The 19,738-nt window shown below is 33.4% G+C and overlaps 1 protein-coding gene and 1 pseudogene across 3 annotated transcripts in view; both read right to left on the reverse strand.

Moving 5' to 3' along the window:
* Positions 1 to 15,224, reverse strand: part of LOC126727460 (cytochrome P450 76T24-like) — a 74,185-nt gene extending 58,961 nt beyond the window's left edge. Inside the window, exons 1-2 of one of the 3 annotated variants that reach the window (XM_050433136.1) lie at positions 14,273 to 15,221; positions 11,821 to 12,717 (exon numbers count right to left, since the gene is read on the reverse strand). In XM_050433136.1, coding sequence (XP_050289093.1) covers positions 12,109 to 12,717; positions 14,273 to 15,160 — 1,497 coding nt within the window. In that variant the 5' untranslated portion in view covers positions 15,161 to 15,221 and the 3' untranslated portion in view covers positions 11,821 to 12,108. Of the gene's footprint in view, positions 1 to 11,820; positions 12,718 to 14,272 lie in introns of those variants that run through there. The other 2 variants (XM_050433139.1, XM_050433137.1) reach the window with 2 other exon arrangements.
* LOC126727463 (cytochrome P450 76T24-like) lies at positions 5,990 to 6,594 on the reverse strand (annotated as a pseudogene).
* Positions 15,225 to 19,738: the final 4,514 nt, after the last annotated feature.

Raw genomic sequence — 19,738 nt, forward strand, 5'->3', positions numbered from 1 at the left:
CTTTTATCTTTGCCTTTTATTATCTGCTGTGGGTTGTGATTTTAATTTGGCTTAGATTGTTTTTCCAATTCTATATTATAGCTTATGTTCATTTTCCGCACACTGGTTTGACATAAAGCTTGAATTGGTTAATTTGTAAATTGGGGGTCTAAACGTTCAAGGGTGTTTATACACATATTTGAACTTTCACTAAACAAAACCAACTCCAACCAGATTTTTAAATCAAAATAATTATTAACTAAATACCCAACAGGCCTAACCCAAACGTATTCTCAAAAAAAAAAAAAAAAAAAAAACCAACCAAAACCTAATATGAATACACGTCCGCCGATTCATTAATCATCAAATGGTAAAGCTAAAGCAAAACCTAAAATCAGAAACCTTACCTAATGGTCCCAGTGCTCCAATTATATTGTAAAATTTATCTTGGGCAAGGAAACCCTATTTCTATAGTCTCTATTTGTACCATGCGAAAAAATAATTGGTAATCACAATAAGAATGTATAAGATGTAGTAACGCTGTCCATATTTTAGTGAAACTAGCGAAGCATCTGCGCGATGCACACCATTAATGTTTTAAACTGTCATGGGAAAAGATTATATAAAATGTTCAAAATATATTAAAATAATAACATAATGTAATGTGTAGTTTTTATTGAATTAAAGTAATACAAAATTAATATGATGTTTATGTATATTTCCATGAAATATACATTTTTTTGGTTCATGTATATTTTGAAATATTAAAATATTCTTATTAAAAAAAATTTAGTTCTCAACTTGGGGTTGTATTGTGAAGTATGTTGAACACATTCAACCTTTTAAAAGGCAACTTGAAATATTTTTATTTATTTATAAATTTCAATGGGTTTAGACTTTTAAGAGGGACAATTTTTCACCAAAGATAATTTAAATAAGAATAACATGACCTTAACAATTTTTTTTTTTTTTTTATAAATATATTTTGGTGAAGAGTACAAAAAATTAATGTAGCAAAGTGTCACGAGGCAGAACCCCATGGTCTCCCTAGAATTTGTGGGCATCCACCCCCATTGAAACTTTGTGATGGTCAAAAATTTGGGCCATCTTTGGGATAGTTTTGAAGTTCTTCTTTAGCAATGTTTTAAGAGGAAATGACTATGGTTGTTATGCTCCCAAGCTTGAGAATCTTAAAAGGTCTATATGTTTTATAGAGCTTGGCAATTGCTTAATGGGGGTAAATTGCCAAGCTCGAAGGTGTTTCCAATGATTGCAAATGGGTGGGGTAGTGTGGGCAAGCCATACTTTGGGCTTGCTAGGTTGGAGGTGAACACATGAATGGATGCCGACACAAATCGAAGTACCAGCAAAAGTACTATGTAGTAGTCGAACAACTTAAATTTGGCGTGTGAGTGTATTCCCTTATCTCATCCCCCTTCCCCTATATATGTGTGTGTGTGTGTTTCTCAAATAAAAAAAGATATTCAGTGTTGTCGAGTCATCCCACATCGGTATGATGTGATATTGAGAAGGGGTTTATTACTTACTCCGCGACACTAATTGTTGCATGCAGTTTTGGTGTTGGCATGTGAGTATATTCCCTTATCTCATCCCCCTTCTCCTATATATATATGTGTGTGTGTGTGTGTGTGTGTGTTTCTCAAATAAAAAAAGATACTCAATATTGTCGAGTCATCCCACATCGGTAAGGTGTGATATTGAGAAGGGGTTTATCACTTGCTCTACGACACTAACTGTTGCATACAGTTTTGGTGTTGGCGTGTGAGTGTATTCCCTTATCTTATCCCCCTTCTCCTATATATGTGTGTGTGTGTTTCTCAAATAAAAAAAGATACTCAATGTTGTCGAGTCATCCCACATCGGTAAGGTGTGATATTGAGAAGGGGTTTATCACTTGCTCCGCGACACTAACTGTTGCATGCAGTTTTGGTGTTGGCGTATGTGTATATTCCCTTATCTCATCCCCCTTCCCCTATATATGTGTGTGTGTGTTTCTCAAATATTAAAAAAAAAAAAAACTTAAATTTGGTTTGTGTTTCTTTTGTTTCTATTTTTATATTTTTGTTAGGTATAAGAAAGTGGTGGATGTTTACCAAAAATGAAGTGGGTGTGATTCAAATTGATTGAGGGTAAGATAAAGATTCAAGTTAATATCAACTATTAGTTTGAGAGTCTATTTTGTATTGATGTAGAAAGTCGAACTTTAACGGTAAAGTTTTTGTTGTCAGTGGGATCCAAATAGTCCAATAATAGTTTTCCACATCAGGTTGATTATTGTAGATTCCTATTGGGAGAAGCAAAAGCCACTCTATGTGCAGTCAAGAGAGCAATAATTGAAGGCTTTAAAAACATAATTGTGGAAGGTGATGCTTAAAACTTAAAACTAGTTGAACCAACCCAAATCTCAGACTCCACTAGAGAATTTCTGTTGTTTTTGATGATATTTTTGGTTCTTGTAAAATCTTGTAAATCTGTCTCCTTTCTTTTGTAGTTAGAGAGGGTAATTCCCTACTCACTTACTAGCCAAATGGGCGGCTTTGTACAATTGGACCAGGCCAGTTCTCATCTCTTCTCAGCCCTTCTTGGTTATTCAAGCTAAAGAAAAAGATGAATCTAACCCCTCCCCTGTTTTGTAAGATCTTTTGTGTCAGATTTAATAAAGCATTTATTCAGAAAAAGAAAAAGAAAAAGAAAAAGAAAAAGAAAAAGAATGGGAATGGCCTAAATAAATGCTCGAGATATTTAAAGGTGAAGTATTGTTTATTATACACGTGTAAATTAGTTAATTAGTGTGCAATAATTTTAACCCTTGAATATGAGTGGTGTGATTAATTAAGTTTTGAAGTCCATATGAGACATTGATGTTGATGGCAATAACGAGTGTTTAATATAAAATCATTGGACCAAAACTTATTAACTTAAATTTTTGAGACAATGTTATCATGTATGTTATATTAATTTCTCAATTGAAGTCTAGACATATAAACAAATCTACCTATGTTATTGTTTTGAACACTGGTAAAGTCTCTGACGATTGTATAAAAGATCTAGGGTTCAATCCTCGCCTACACCAAAAACTTATTGGTGTCTTGGTCTGATGATAAAGAGCTACCATTAGAAATGGACACCATAAGTTAAAACTCTCTCTCTTTCTCAAAAAAAGAAAAAGAAAAAGAAAAAAAAAGAGAGGAAAAAATACCAATTTACTTTTAATTGCACCAGGACCACTTAGCAAGGGCAGAGCCATGTTGTGTGCATAGCCCCCCAAATTTATTTTGAACCATAAGGTAAAAATAAAATCCACTCAGCTCTCTCTCTCTCCCCCCCCCCCCCCCCCCCAAAAAAAAAGAAACAAAAAAGATGTATTTTTGTAAATAAAAAAGTGTTCAATGACATTTATAAAAAAAAGGAAACTTCCAATAGAGTTTGTTAAAATCTCTACCCCTTTATAAATCAACTTTGTAATTTTGTTTTCCTTTATTTATTTTTAATAATGCCAGTACTACACATTTTTACACACACTTTTTCACAATTATCCTATGTAGCAAATTATGAATGATGAAAAAAATGATGGATTTATGTGATAGTGATAGACGGCCGATCATAATTTGCCATATAGGACAATTGTGAGAAAATGTGTGGTACAACACTAGTGTGTTTAATTTTTTGAAAATATTAATTATTATTTTTCCTTTTCTTAATTATCAATTCTCGGTACTATTTCTTCTATTGTCTCACATTACTCATCTTCTCTTCTTTTTTCTCTTTCACCATGCACTATATATTTCTAACTCTCGCGAGTCGCATGTCATCTTTCTCATCTTCTTTTTATTTTTATTTTACCTCCCTTTTCTAACCTCTTCGCCTTGCTTCTTTTTATTTTATTTTATTTATTTAGTAACTCATCATTTTTTGACTCTCTTAATCCCTTTCCTTCGTCCCCCACCATTAGATCCAACACATTTCCCTAGTACTTGCCATCAACAAAACTAACTTTTCATTTGGCTCGGAATCAATATGATATTTTTATTTCCCTCCCTCCAAACACAAATTCTTGGCTTTACCCCTGCTACTTAAGATATGGATTTTATGGTTAGGGTCATGTGAACTCACGCAAAATTAATACTCTACCTCTAATGTGCAAAAGGTGAAAGAAAGGACCAATTAAAATCACTTTCGTATTCCGAGTGGTCTAATTATATTGTAAAATCCATCTAGGGCTATCCTTATTGCTATAGTCTCTGTTTATACCTGCTTAGAGTTCATTGTACATACAACTAAGAATGTAAAAGATGTAAGCACCTAAGATTTTATCATGTGGACATAGGTTGTCAAGTTGAATTATGTAATTCCTTTGTGTGCTCTCTTTCTTTTACTTTTGCTTTAATTTTCTCACAATCTTTAATTTTATCACGTCCAACAAGAATCATACATATTTTAGTGAATTTTGGAGTTTAAATAGTGATTGTGGGGGTTCTTGAGGGTATTATGCTCTTTCTGGAGTAAATTGGGGGATAATAGGATGTTTCTATTGGCACTAGTATGCTGGCCATTTTGATGTAAAACTTTACGATCAAATTTGTATAAAAAGAAAAAGATTATAATATATTAATTAATGTAGTTTACTTTCACTGAAACACTATTACCATAAATTTGCAAAATGATAATACTATTCCCTTTGGAAACTTAATTATCATCAATTTTAATAATTTTAAAAGAAGTCTTAGAATTTATTTTGATTTAATTTCAATATATTATAATTTTTGGGTTTTAATAAAAATTTGATAGTACACGTTGAGAGTTCCAGTTAACTCAACTGGTAATGTCTTTGATAGTTTAATAAAAGATCTGAAATTCAATCAAAAACTAATTGATGACTTACTCTAATGATAAAGAACTATCATTAAGAGCGGTTACGGTAAACATACAAATGGATACTGTGGGGACATTTTTTTGCCTAGACCAAGTGTTGCACTTGTAGTCATTTTTGGCTTAGAGAGTCCCACATTGGAAGGAAAGCCTTCCTCTTCATGCCATATAAGGGATGACCAATGGTGATAGAGTACCACTAGTTAACCTAACTAGTGGTACTCTATCACCATTGGTCATCCCTTATATGGCATGAAGAGGAAGGCTTTCCTTCCAATGTGGGACTCTCTAAGCCAAAAATGACTACAAGTGCAACACTTGGTCTAGGCAAAAATTGTCCCCACAGATACGTTATATGTGTTGTATTGGCATTAAAATATGGAATTGGAAAAGTAACGTTACATGTGTCGATATTAAACGTTTCTTTTTTAAACGTTCCTCCTTTTATAGACATTTCCCCCTTCCCTCTCTCCCCAACTAGTCTGTTCCCAACTGGTTTTGGGGAATGCTTTCCACTCTTTCATCATGAAAGAGGACTTTTGGGGGTGTTTTCACGATTCAGGTCAGTCAATTAGCATTTAATGTGATAGAGATTAGGTGAAAACATCTCATTAATGCGGAGGTAACTGCTCTAGTGGTCCTTAACTCTTCATAGCATTTCTCGAGGTGAATTTGATGGAAGGTGGCATCTCGGTTTAGAGGGGAACTGGTCACCTTTGGTTCCTTGCGTATCTGTTGTAGGAAAGGCTCTACTTATCACCTCGGTAGTGGACCTTAGTGATGGAGGTCTGCTCGGTCCTCCACTAGATCCACCTCGGAGAGTTATCTTTTATTCCTTGGGCCTCTTCATTCAGTCTACATCTTTGGGCCAGACCCATCTTTTAAGAAATGATTTATTAGGCCCCTGGCTCTCGGCCTGAGCTCATGTTCATCCCCCCAATCAAGAATTTTAAAAGAAGTCTTATTATTTATTTTGAATTAATTTTAATATATTATAATTTTTGGGTTTTAATAAAAATTTTATAGTATCACATATATTGAATTAATTTTAGTATATTATAATTTTCGATTAAACACAGAAAAATTCACATATATTGCTGGACTAATAATAAACATCGAAGTTACAAGGATCTAATGGGGATAGCTCGGAGGGGATCTGCCTTATGTAAAGTAAGCCCAAACATCTCACCCAAGTCCATGTCTTCTGGCTTCATCTCATCGGGAAGCTTCCAAGCAAAGTGGTGAACAAGAGAACACAAGATCAAGGGCACCATTCGGTTAGCTAATGGCAATCCAGGGCATATCCTTCTTCCAGCTCCAAAGGGAATCAGTTCAAAATCTTGGCCCTTAAACTCAATTTCATGCTCTAAAAACCTTTCAGGCATAAATAAATTTGAGTTTGGCCATATGCTAAAGTATCTTCCCATTGCCCACACATTTATTAGTATTTGTGCATTTTTGGGCACAGTGAAGCCACATATTTCTACGTCTATCATAGCCTTATGGGGAAGTAGAAATGGCGCTGATGGGTGCAATCTTAAGGTTTCTTTCACTATAGCTTGAAGATAATTGAACTTTGATATGTCTAATTCTTGAATACGCCCAACCTTGCCTAGGACTTCTTCAAGCTCAACGCGGGCTTTTGTCATTTTTTTCTGGGTTTTGTAATAACATTGTCATTGCCCATTCCACTGTGCCTTACGTTGTGGCGATTCCTGCATGAAATAAGTCCTGCAACAAAGAAGTGTGAGAACTAAGTTGCTTAAGAATATGGCTTGGCTTATTTTAATCACAACAAATAATATCGACAATTATAAAAAAGTGTTGTGTCCTTAACGTTACTATTGGTGCTAAAGTTTAAGGCCCACAAACTAACAAAGCTCTTAACTAGGCATTAAGTTGTTGAAACTATATGAGGATGGATAACTGGTCATATAGAGTGATTAACATTCATTCTTGCTTTAAATGTTCTATGAAATTCCCAAATATGTGAATTGTTTGAACACATAAATAACAGAGTTTATCCTTTCTTAAAAAAAAAAAAAAAAAAAAACAGAGTTTATCATTCTGATGATAGTTGCACAAGTTGCACCAATTAACGTTTTAAAATTGTGATCATATACATGTGCATTACAAATCAAAATATGGTTATACTTGGCAAAATGGGCGTCATAAATGTGTTCTTGGGGCCATAAATGTCTTTATCTAATAGTCAAAATTACGATGATATATGTTGACTTCAAACAATCGATTACGATGAGGAGCTACTACTTTGTCACAATAACAAGAAGCCAAGAAATATTTTACTCATTTCCTGAATGAATGAAATTTTTTTATTATTTCTTTAAATAAAATTCATAATTTACAGAGAAAAAGAAAAGATAAAAGAAATACAAAAAGTTGAAACAGGTCTTGTGAAATTAAGTGATTCCTTGTCTCAACTCTCAATTCATATATCTTTTTACATATCTCAAAATCAAAATATATACCTCTTTAAAAGCAAAAGTTGTTAGGACTTAAAACAACATTCCGCGGAGAACAAAGTTTAAATTCACAAAACTCAAAATTATTTATCAGAAAACTTCTTTGAGCCTATTATTAAATATTATATTTTTTTAAGTGAATTTTTTTTCAGATATTTTCTTTGAAGCAAAGTTTTAAAGAGGTAGTCAATAACGAGAAGCAAATGTTTTCGTTGCTTACTTTAGAACCCTTTGATAAAGCTCTTAATTAGAGTTGTTGATTGATGATTCCATCAAAAATCCCCAACAATTTGGACTAATAAATCCTTGTCCTTTTGCGTACAGGGTCAATCATACCAAGTGCTGGGAAGTAATCAGCAATATTTGGCCTTCCTGCTTCTTTGGCTAAACCACACACAAGGTCCCTGAACTCTTGGGACAAATTTGAGTCATATTGGGCCAAGTCAATAGAGAAAAGTGTGTTTGATATGGAATTAAGGACTGTTCTGAAAACCACTTGACCAATATCAATGGGTGCACCACTTTTGTAACTTTCGTTAACATGGTCAAGTAGATCTTGTACCTTTGCTAATCGAAGGGCCTCTGTGGCATCAAGACGCTGTGGAGCAAATATTTGGGTAGCACAAGCTTTCCTAAGGTTCCTCCATTGAGAATTTGCGGGAATCCAACCAATTGAAACTTTGTGATGGTCGAATACATGGGCCATATTTGGGACGGTTCGGCTAGAGAAAGCTTGGTCATTTTTCTGAAGTACTTCTTTTGCCATGTTTGGAGAGGAAATGACTATGGTGGTTATGCTCCCAAGCTTGAGAGTCATTAAGGGACCATAAGTTTTGGAGAGCTTGGCAAATGCTTGGTGGGGTAATTTGCCAAGTTCCAAGATGTTACCAATGATTGGAAAAGGGTGAGGCCATGGAGGGAGAGTCTGGTTTGATAGATTGGAGGAGACAACACGAATGAATGCCCACGCAAAGGGAAGTATCAGCAACAATACCGGGTAGTAGTCCATTGTTGACTCAAAGATGGTATGTTTCTTGTGTTTCTATTTCCGTTTGGTACAAGAATACAGTATATATTATAAAAAGGCAATACTAGCCTGTTTATATTTTCTTTGGGTAACAAGAATAGTATATAAAGAAGTAAATCTTAAAAGGAAATACATGAGAACGGAAAAATCTCTTGTACTCTAGACGCATGAGACTAGCCTCTCACAAGCAGGTGGGCCTCATATGTGTGGAGCCCACCTGCTTGTGAGAGACAGGTCTCATGCGCCTAGCGCATGAGATACTAGCTCTACATGGAACATGCTTCAGTGTTCTAATTAAACTATGATAGGGTTTACTAATATGTGCCTTTAGGACATACATTAATAAACTATTTTAAGAAAATTTTTATGAAAAAAATGAAAAAGTTAACAACTTTTTTAACAGCTTTTCCAATTTCTCATAAAATATTTTCAAAAGTAGATGACTAACATGGGCCTTTGGGTAGGGCTGTAAATGAACCAAGCTGATCATAAACACAACTTGGGCTTGGCTCAATAAAAAGCTCGTTCATGTTTGTTTGTTTATAAATAAGCCAAGCTTGAGCCATAGTTTTAGGCTAGTTTAATTAACAAGCCGAGCCCAAGCAAAAATATTTGTTCACGAACAAGCTCGTGAGCTATTAGGCTTGATACAAAACAATTCAAATATAAACTCATTTATAAGTTTATATGTGTTGGCTAAATATACTCATTATACATATCTTAATAATACATGGACAACATGGGACTATTACCCATTACTTTAATTTTTTCCTTCCCTCTAAATTGACTAAGAACCACTTTAGACTATAATTACATTTAAAAATAACTATATTACTCAAGTGGGCCACATATGATCTTTTCCTATCAATTATTTAAAGTAATGTTATAAGAGCATCCACAGCAGCTGTGGCAAAAATTATGCCATTTTGCCACATTAAAGACCTACTTTATTATTTTACCACATCATTTTACAACATCCCATTTATCAGATGTTTTATCATTCAATTCTATACATTAAAATAATATATACTACTCATTAAAATAATATATTATCTCAGCCACCAACAACAAACAAATACCAATCACCAAGCAACAACATCCACCAACCACCACTGTCGCAACAACACTGACCAGCCACCACCGGCACAACCACCACACATGCCCAGCAAGGTAGCAACCACCACCACCACCACCACCCCACCATCACACACCCAACAAGGCAGAAACCACCAACAAAACAGGAAAAAAAAAAAAAAAAAAAAAAAACACACCAGCAAATACCAATCACCAAGCACAGCCACCACCCAAATGCCAAACCACCACCGATTCAGCACTGATTCAAACAAACAAATAGCCATCGATTCAAACAGGGAGGAAAGGGCCATCACCCCCACAGCCCACCACCACTGCCACTGTCACCGCCCATAGCTCACAGTCCACCTCCACCATCAGATCAACCCAAATTGCAGCAAAAAAAAAAAAAAAAAAAAAAAAACCCCACAACCAGAGAGAGGTAGAGTGGCTGGAGCGTGGTTGAGCGTGAGATCGATGGCGGCCTCGGGGTGAGATCGGTGAGATCGAGCGTGGGTGAGATCGAGTGGTTGGAGCGAGATCGAGCTTGGCGGAGCGCGCAGTCGTCGTCGAAGCTACGCCGTCGTCACTGACGGTAAACATCCCGGACTGGTCGAAGAGAGAGGGAACCGGTACAGGGAGAAGAGAGAGGGAACCGGAGAGTGAGAGAGGAAAAAAGAAAAAATGAAGAAGAGAGAGGGAACCGGAGAATGAGAGAGGAGGAAAGAAAGAAAATGAAGAGAGATGAGAAAGAAAAGGGAATATAAAATAATAAAATTTTTACAACATTTGTCCATACCGTTGCAAATTTGCAACGGTGTTGTTCATATGTGGTATAATTTTTGCCATTTGGAACATCTGATAAATCTCCATTTTTGTGTTTGGTGTGTTAAATGTGCCAAAAATTTGGCATTACATTTAGCACATCTGCTGTGGGTGCTCTAAAACATGTTAGTATTTTCTCATTCATAATAGTTACAAACAATGAATGATGAATGAATAAATTTAATTATATAAATTTTTAATTTGAATAGTGGCTAATCATAAGTAGAACTATATGCATGATAAAATGGGTATATTATTTTCTTTTTTTCTTAATTTTAGAGATTTAAGCATTTGATAATATAATTTTTTTAGATCTCAAGCTCAAAAGCTTGACCTGAGATCGAGTTTGAGCTTGATATTAAGCTTGAGCTTGGCTTGACTAATTAATCAAGTCAAGCCAAGCCAAGCCAAGCTCAAGCTTTTTGGCTTTCCCAAGAACTCAAGCTCAAACACTATTTTTAGGCTTGTCACGAGCTCGAGTCAAGCTTGACCTTTTGAATTTTCCTTACAAACCAAGCTTAAATATGCACTACTTGACAAAATTCAGCTTGTTTACGATCCTACCTTTGGGGCACAAAATAAAGATATATGGACTTAAATGCGGCCCGATGGCACATTTGTCGTCTATCTATATAAGGTAGCGGGGGGATTATCAAAAAAGTTAGCTGGAGGTGTCCCTAAAATTGATTTAGATGCAAAAGTCCAGTGGGGCGGCCGAAGATAATATCAACCATTCGTTTAAAGATATTTTCGTATCAGCTTTATGAGATATAGTATGTCTAATGCTTCGAGTGGTTCAATTATATCGTAAAATCATTTTCGTATTCGCTTCATTGATTTTGTATGTCTAATACTTCGGTTCAATTATATTGTAAAATCATTTTCGTATTCTCTTTATTGATTTAGTGAGCGTTGGGATAACGTTGAAAACTTAGCGTTTTTAGTGGGTTCTGTGCACTGTTCACGGGATTTATAAACCTTTTTTTTCAACAATTTTTTTTTAAAACTAGGTCCCACGGTACTATCACACATTTAAAAATTATTTTGCTATAGTATTTTCAGTTGAGCGTTTGGATAACGCTGAAAACTTAGCGTTTTGGTGGGTCCCGTGCATTGTTCATGGGACTCACAAATCTCTTTTTTCAATAATTTTTTCTATAAAACTGGGTCCCACGGTACTATTTACACATTTAAAAATTATTTTACTACAGTATTTTTAGTTTTCAGTTTTCAGCAATAAACGGTATCCAAACAGACACTTAGTATGTCTAACGCTTTGATCGGTCCAATTATATTGTAAAATCTATCTATGGTGTTAAACTTATTTCTACAATCACTGTATATGCCTACTTAGAGTTCATTGTAAATACAATGGAAAATTTAAATGATGGAGCCACTTGGGACTTTATCATGTGAACACATGTTGTCATACAAAATCACGTAATTTTTTTGTGTTCTTTTTTTTTTTTTTTAAATTTTTTTTTCTCTTTTACTTCTGTTTTAGTTTTCTTGCTATCTTTAATTTCATCATGTCCAATGTGAATCGACCATAACAAGATAGAAAAATACAAAGGCCAAGATAAATGCCTAATGATTATCTCCATTTTTAAAGCAAGCTTACTGGTCAAGTGTAGGTGGAATTCAAACCTTATCCAACAACAAAAGACTTTACTGATTGAGCTAATTAGAACTCACTATAAAACTACAAAATAATGATGTATGATCTATAATTGTTTTCCACTACTATACTTATGGAAAATTCTAATATTGAAGGCATCATATTAAACATAGACAAATTCACATCCATAGTGGGCCAAGAATAAACAATCAAAGTTACAAGGATTTGATTGGAATAGCTAGGAGGGGCACTGCCCTATGTAAGGTAAGCCCAAACATCTCAGCCATGTCCATGTCTTCTGGCCTCATCTCATTTGGGAGCTTCCAAGCAAAGTAGTGAACAAGAGAAGCCAACATCAAATGCACCATTCGGTTAGCTAATGGTAATCCAGGGCATATCCTTCTTCCAGCTCCAAAGGGAATCAGCTCAAAATCTTGGCCTTTATAATCAATGTCTTGTTCTAAAAACCTTTCAGGCATAAATAAATTTGGGCTTTGCCATAAGCTCGAGTCTTGTCCCATTGCCCACACATTTATTAGTATTTGTGCATTTTTTGGCACGATATAGCCACATATTTCTATGTTTGTCTTAGCCTTACGTGGAAGTAGAAAAGGCACTGATGGGTGCAATCGCAAGGTTTCTTTCACTATAGCTCGAAGATAATTGAACTTTGAGATGTCTGATTCTTGAACGCGCCCGCCCTTACCTAGGACTTCTTCAAGCTCATCTCGGGCTTTTGTCATTTTTTCTGGGTTGTGTAATAACTCTGCCATTGCCCATTCTACTGTGCTTGACGTTGTGTCAATTCCTGCAAGAAATAAGTCCTGCAATAAAGGTGTTTGAGAACTAAGTTGCCTAAGTTTATGGCCAACATTACTTTAATAACAACAAATCATATTGACAATTATAAAAAAATAGTCGCAAACTAAACACACGCAATGCATAAGAAAATGTAATATTTAAAAATGCATTTATTATTTTATTTTATGTAATAAAACATATAATGTATTTTACATTCAACAATAATAATAATCATACATAGTGATTTATATATATATATATATATATGTGTGTGTGTGTGAAAAATGTAATTAAATAAATATATTTAAATTACATAATTATAATATCTTTATATATAAATTGAAAAGATATTATTAAAATGACTTTTTATTTATTTATTTTAAATATACCAAATTGGTATCGGTTGATTAATTTAAACATATCCAAGAATATTGAAAACAAAATGTACACCCTTATATTATAGAACACATGTAACATGTTACATTAGCTTTAAATTATTATATAGGTTTAGAACTGCATATATTTTTTTCCTTTCCAAATGTAAGTATATTCTCTATATTATTGAAACTTGAATTTTAAGGTAATATTTTGAATATTTATAATTCTTATAGCAACAAAAAATTTCCATGATTATTAAATGTTTTTGTGGTTTTATTAACTCAACTAGTAAAGGCTTTTGTAGTTGAACAAGAGATTTGGAATTTGATTTCCATCTACATGGAAAACCAACTAATAATAAAAGAAATCATCATACAACAAATCCATATTTGAAATACTATTCTATAAAAAAATTATTTCATAAACTAATTTTAACTTAATTAAAGTTGTAACCTACTTTTTTTATATAGTACTAAAATGATTTATAATAAACAAATAAAATAAAATAAAATAAAATGAATTCAGTACTTCAATAAATAAGAGCACATGTTACTATTATCAATCTCAAATATACAAAACTAAAAACTAAATATAAATTGAAATAATAAAACATCAATAGTGAAAGATATAAACCCCATATCCACAACACATAAAAACAACGGTTAGTCTCTGTTGCCAATGCAAATGACACTATTATCAACACTAATTATAATATTATAACATATATAATGCAAGCTGTAGACCACAACAAAATATATAGAAAGCAGAGATTCAAAACTCAAAAGTCAAAAAGCTATCTCAAACATAAACAGTTAAACTCACAGTGATGCCCCTTCACACAGAAATTGGATGAATGATCTAGAGAGAGTGGCACCAGTCAGCGAGCGGAGGTTGGAAGGCTAAGTAGAGTAGGGCTACGGGCTAATGAATGGGAATGGGCTGGATTTTGGGGGGCCATGCCCCCTGGCCCTCCTGGCTCTGCCACAGCTTACGTTCATGAGCTTATTCATGAATGCAATGATATGTTTGAGATAGGCTTGTTTAATAGTCAAGCCCAAACTTTCTTTTTTTGAGAAGATAGTCAAGTCTAAACTTGGAACCACATACATGAAGCATTATAGAGTACTAAATTATATTTTAAGAATTCTTGTTATTCAAATATTTACTTCGAACCAAAGTTTTAAAGAGGTAGTTAATTACCAGAAGCAAATGTTTGATATCGACGAGGCTTATTTCTGAATTATCTTCTTCAGTGAGATTGAGGAGTGAATCTAGAACATCGTTGCTTTCTTTAAAACCCTTTGATGAAGCTCTTAATTGGAGTCGTTGATTGATGATTCCATCAAAAATCCCAAATACTTTTGAGAAATAAATCCTTGTCCTTTTGCGTACACCTTGGGGGTCAATCAAACGAAGTGCTGGGAAATAATCAGCAATATTTGGCCTTCCAGCTTCTTCGGCTACACTACACGCAAGGTCCCGGAACTCTTGGGACAAATTAGAGTCATACTGGGCCAAGTCCATAGAGAAAAAAGTGTTTGATATTGAATTAAGAACTGTTGTGAACACTAATTGACCAATATCAATGGGTGCACCACTTTTGCAACTTTGGTTAACATGGTCAAGTAGTTCTTGTAACTTTGTTTGTCGAAGGGCTTGTGTGGCATCAAGAGGTTTTGTAGCAAATATTTGAGTGGCGGAAGCTTTCCTAAGGTTCTTCCATTTAGCATTTGTGGGAATCCAAGCCATTGAAAGTTTGTGGTGGTCGAATACATGGGCCATATTTGGGATGGTTCGGCTAGAGAAAGCTTGGTCATTTTTCTGAAGTGCTTCTTTAGCTAAGGTTGGAGAGGAAATGACTATGGTGGTTATGCTCCCAAGCTTGAGAGTCATTAAGGGACCATAAGTTTTGGAGAGCTTGGCAATTTCTTGGTGGGGTAATTTGCCAAGCTCCAAGATGTTACCAATGATTGGAAAAGGGTGTGGTCCAGGGGGAAGAGTCTGGCTTGATAGATTATTGGAGGTGACAATACGAATGAATGCCCACACAAAGGGTAGCATCAGCAACAATACAAGGTAGTAGTCCATTGTTAACTCAAAGATGGTTTGTGGTTCTTGTGTTTATATTTTCGTTTGGTAGAAGAATGGAGAATATATATATATATAGGCAATACTAACCTACTAGTCATGGACGGCCACACACACCCCCCCCCCCCCTTTTTTTTTTTTTTTAATATTACTATATATGCTGGGTATTAATTTTAGTAATTTTGTTCTATAAAATTATACTTTGCCATTTTAATAATATCATTAATTTTTTTTAAGAGTAATGTTATAGTCACAAATTTTTCTAGAACATTTTTACAAAACTGTTGAGGTAGCAAATTCATATATATTAGTTTACATTTGAGCCCATCACTTACACCACTTTTTTACTTACTAATAACCATTCACCATATCAACAATTTGTAAAAAAGTGTATAGTTCTAGCGTTTTCTTCATTTTAAAAACCATAAAAAAAAAAACCTATAAATCTAAAATCTAAAACTAAATATACAAGCCCAAAAAAATTAGTCTAGTAACAAAAATTACTAATAATAAAGCTAAAAAAATTAAGTCTTATTAGCTCATTTTTCCCAAAACAAACAACCTGAACCTTTACAAAATAAAAAAAAAAAAAAAAAAAAAAAAAAAAAATTCATCTTTACCCGACAGCATGCATCAAAGTCACACACAAAATAATTTCATCTTTACCTTATGTCGAAGATTTGGAGAGAAAATTCGGTGATTTTTATGCAGCCAAATAACTTATTTTTCTGCCCCTCTAACACATCTGTATCGTTGAAAATCTCTCATTCTTTGATTTTATTTATTTATTGTTTTTTCCTCCTTTTCTTTTTTGTTGACTCTCTGTGTGTGTGTGTGAATAAAAAAGGTTGAATTTTATTGAATGAAAGTATAATACAGACCACATATATGGAAAACAGAAACTAGGGTATGTTTGGATACCGTTTATTTTGCTGAAAACTAAAAATATTGTAGCAAAATAATTTTAAAATGCGGGTCTCAGTACGTACATAACATGACATGACAAGACAAATTGCATTGAAAATAATTTGAAGTATTACTTCATGACATGGAGCTATCACTAATAGTGAATGGTTGGGTGTTGACTCAAAAAGTTACTAGAATGAATGGCTGAAATTTACTTTGATTAAAAAATTATATTTGAATGAATGGTTGGTGTTTAGTGTATTTGTGATGTGGATATATAATAATATAATATTAATTAATACTATTGAATATTCTGTCTATAATGCTACCTATGCGTTTGTCTTCATTTAAAACGTCAAATGCAAATGCAAAATGTCAGTGCAATCCAAACTATAATGCTACCTATGCGTTTGTCTTCATTTAAAACGTCAAATGCAAATGCAAAATGTCAGTGCAATCCAAACACACACTTAAAGAAGGCCGACAAATCCAACAACAAGATCTAGAGCACTTTACATCAACAAGATACAACAAACAGTCCTAGAAAACTTTACAACAACAGGACACAGCAAAACATTACCACAGTGTTCTTATCTTGAACAGAACCAAAGCCTGAACTATACAAACAAAAACCACAAGCTTCTTGACGTCGTTGATTTTTTATTATTATTTTTCTTTCCTTTTCGCTTTGTTCGGTATCAATTTCTGTGCTTAAATATAATAACAAAGAGAAAAAAAAATTATATGTATAATGTTTTAATTTTTATAAAATGTTGATTTATTAATTTTAGTTGATAAATAAGTAATATTTTACTAAAAAAAATTATTTCTTATATATAATGAAATAAGAACATAAGAGCATATTTACACATATTACATTTTTTATCCTCTCACTTTTCTTGTCAACCAAACAAATGATTTTTTTATCTCTCCCAACCAAACAACATGAAAGAAAATTAAAATTTCTTCTACTCCCACATTTCCATTTTCTTCCCATTTTCTCACCTCCACTTTTATATCTCTGTATCCAAATGGGCCCTTAATTTCAAGTTTTCAACATATACAATAGGAGTTGTCCATATGAGGTAGTCTCTCGTCTAAAAGATTGGACAAGTTAAATGCCAAACAATTATCTACATTTTGCAAGCAATATTATTGGGCAAGTGCAAGCAGATTTTGAACTTTATTTGACAACAAAAGGTTTTATTAATTGAGCTAACTAAAACTCATTATAGAATTACAAATGAATGAGGTACGATATATAATTATTTCCCTCTCTATTATGATTATGTAAAATTCTAATATTAAAGACATTATATTAAACATACAGATACATTCACATCTATATTGGGCCAAGAACAAAGAATCAAAGTTACAAAAATTGATTGTTTGTTGAAGTTGATGCCCACACATCAAGTAACACATGCAAAGGGAAGTATAAGCAACAATACTAGGTAGTACTTAGTAGTCCATTAATTAATTCTTGAAGTTGGTTTATGTTTCTTGTGTTTATATTTTCGATGGATACAAGAATGGAATACAAAGAAGACAATTTTTTTTTATAGAAAGTTTCTATGAGAGATTTTATCAGTTGAGCTAACTGAAACCCACCAAAAAAGAAAAAGAAAAAAGAAGACAATCTGAAAAGGAAAAACATGGAACATGCTTCGGTGTTCTAAACTGGATAATTCTTGAAGACTTATCCATTATTTACTTTGTAAGAAGTTAGAAAGAAAACAAAATAAGGATATATGGACTTAAATGCACTGATAATGGTACATGTACCTATCTATATAAGGCAGCTGGGAGGTGTCCCTGACATTGATTGAGGATTAGAAGTTTAGAACATGATTCTGAAGCAAAAGTCAAGCGGGGCGGCCGAAGATAATATCAACCATTCTTTTAAGAGTCTATTTTTTTTTTTTTTTTTTTTGAGAAACAAGAGTCTATTTTGTTTTGTATTGATTATACACGTTTATTGCTCTCTCAAAGAAGAAAAGGAAAAAGGTATGTCTATTGCTTCGAGTAGTCGAATTATAATATTGTAAAATCATTTTCATATTCGCTTTATTGATAAAGTATGTCTAGTGCTCTTTCTTCTCAAAAAAAAAAAAAAAAAAAAAAAAGTATGTCTAATGCTCTGACCTTTCCAATTATACTGTATAGCCTATTTATGGTTAGCCTTATTGCTATAGTCTCTGTTTAATCATACCTGGTTAGAGTTTATTGTAAATACAATTGAGAATAGAAAAGATGTAGCCACCTAAGACTTTATCATATGGATGCAATTGTCAGTCCTCAACATTACCAAAGGTGCTAAAGATCGCAAGAAAAACAAATATGAAGACCAAGATAAATGTCAAATGATTATCTCCATTTTGAAATCAATATTACTGGGCACGTGTAGGCAGAATTCGGATATTATTTGACAACAAATTTTTTTTTACAAACTGAGTTAACTAGAACTTACTACAGAACTACAAACTAATGATGCACAATATATAATTATTTTCCTCTATTATGATTATGCAAAATCATAATATTGAAGACATTAGATTAAGCAAGATACTTTCACGTCCATATTGGGCTAAGAACAAACAATCAAACTTACAACAAAGTGCTTGCGGCTTGCTAGCTAGGTTGGATCTGAGCACACGAATTGATGCCCACACATGCAAAGGGAAGTATGAGCAACAATACTAGGTAGTAGTCCATTAATTCTTGATGTTGGTTTATGTTTCTTGTGTTTATATTTTCGTTGAGAATATTAAAGAAGACAGTCTAAAACGAAAAACATGGAACATGCTTCGGTGTCCTAAAGTAGAATAATTCTTGAAGATTTATCAGACCTGTCTAGTGTCTAGTATCTACTTTGTACGAAGTTAGGAAGTAGGAAGAAAAAAAAAAGGCATGGACTTAAATGCAATGATATGGTACATGTATCTATACTATTTGTTTAGAACATGATTCAGATGAAAAATTTAAGTGATCCATTAATTAGAAGATTTTGCTATTGAAGGGATCCAAATTGTCCTGTAAAAGTGGTTTCGTATTTGCTTTATGTGATTTAGTATGTTTAATGCTTCCAGTGGTCCAATTATATATTGAAAAATCATTTTTGCATTCGCTTTATTGATTTAGTATGTCTAATGCTTCGAGTGGTCCAATTATATATTGTAAAATCCATCTAGGGTCAACCTTATTGTTGTAGTCTCTATTTATAATTTTATACCTGTTTAGAGTTTATTGTAAATACGATTAAGAATATAAAAGATGTAATCACTTAGGACTTTATCCTGTGGATGCAAGCTTTCGAGCTGAATTACATAATCTCTCTGCGTTCTCTCCCTCTCTTTTACTTTTTCTTCCATTTTATTGCCATCTTTGATTTCATCACCTCGAATTCCATATGAGGCAATCTCTCATCCAAAAGTTCGGACAGATATGAAAGACAAATACAAAGGCCAAGATAAATGCCAACGATTATCTCCATTTTGAAAGCAAGATTACCGGCCACTAGGTGGAATTCGAACCTTATCCGACAACAAATGAGTTTACTAATTGAGTTAACTAGAATCCATAATAGAACTGAAAACTAATGGTGCGTGATATATAATTGTTTTCCTTTATTATGCTTAAGCAAGATCCTAATATTGAAGAAATTAGTTTAAA

This window comes from Quercus robur, chromosome 5 (genome assembly GCF_932294415.1).
Source record: "Quercus robur chromosome 5, dhQueRobu3.1, whole genome shotgun sequence".
Taxonomy (NCBI): Eukaryota; Viridiplantae; Streptophyta; class Magnoliopsida; order Fagales; family Fagaceae; genus Quercus; species Quercus robur.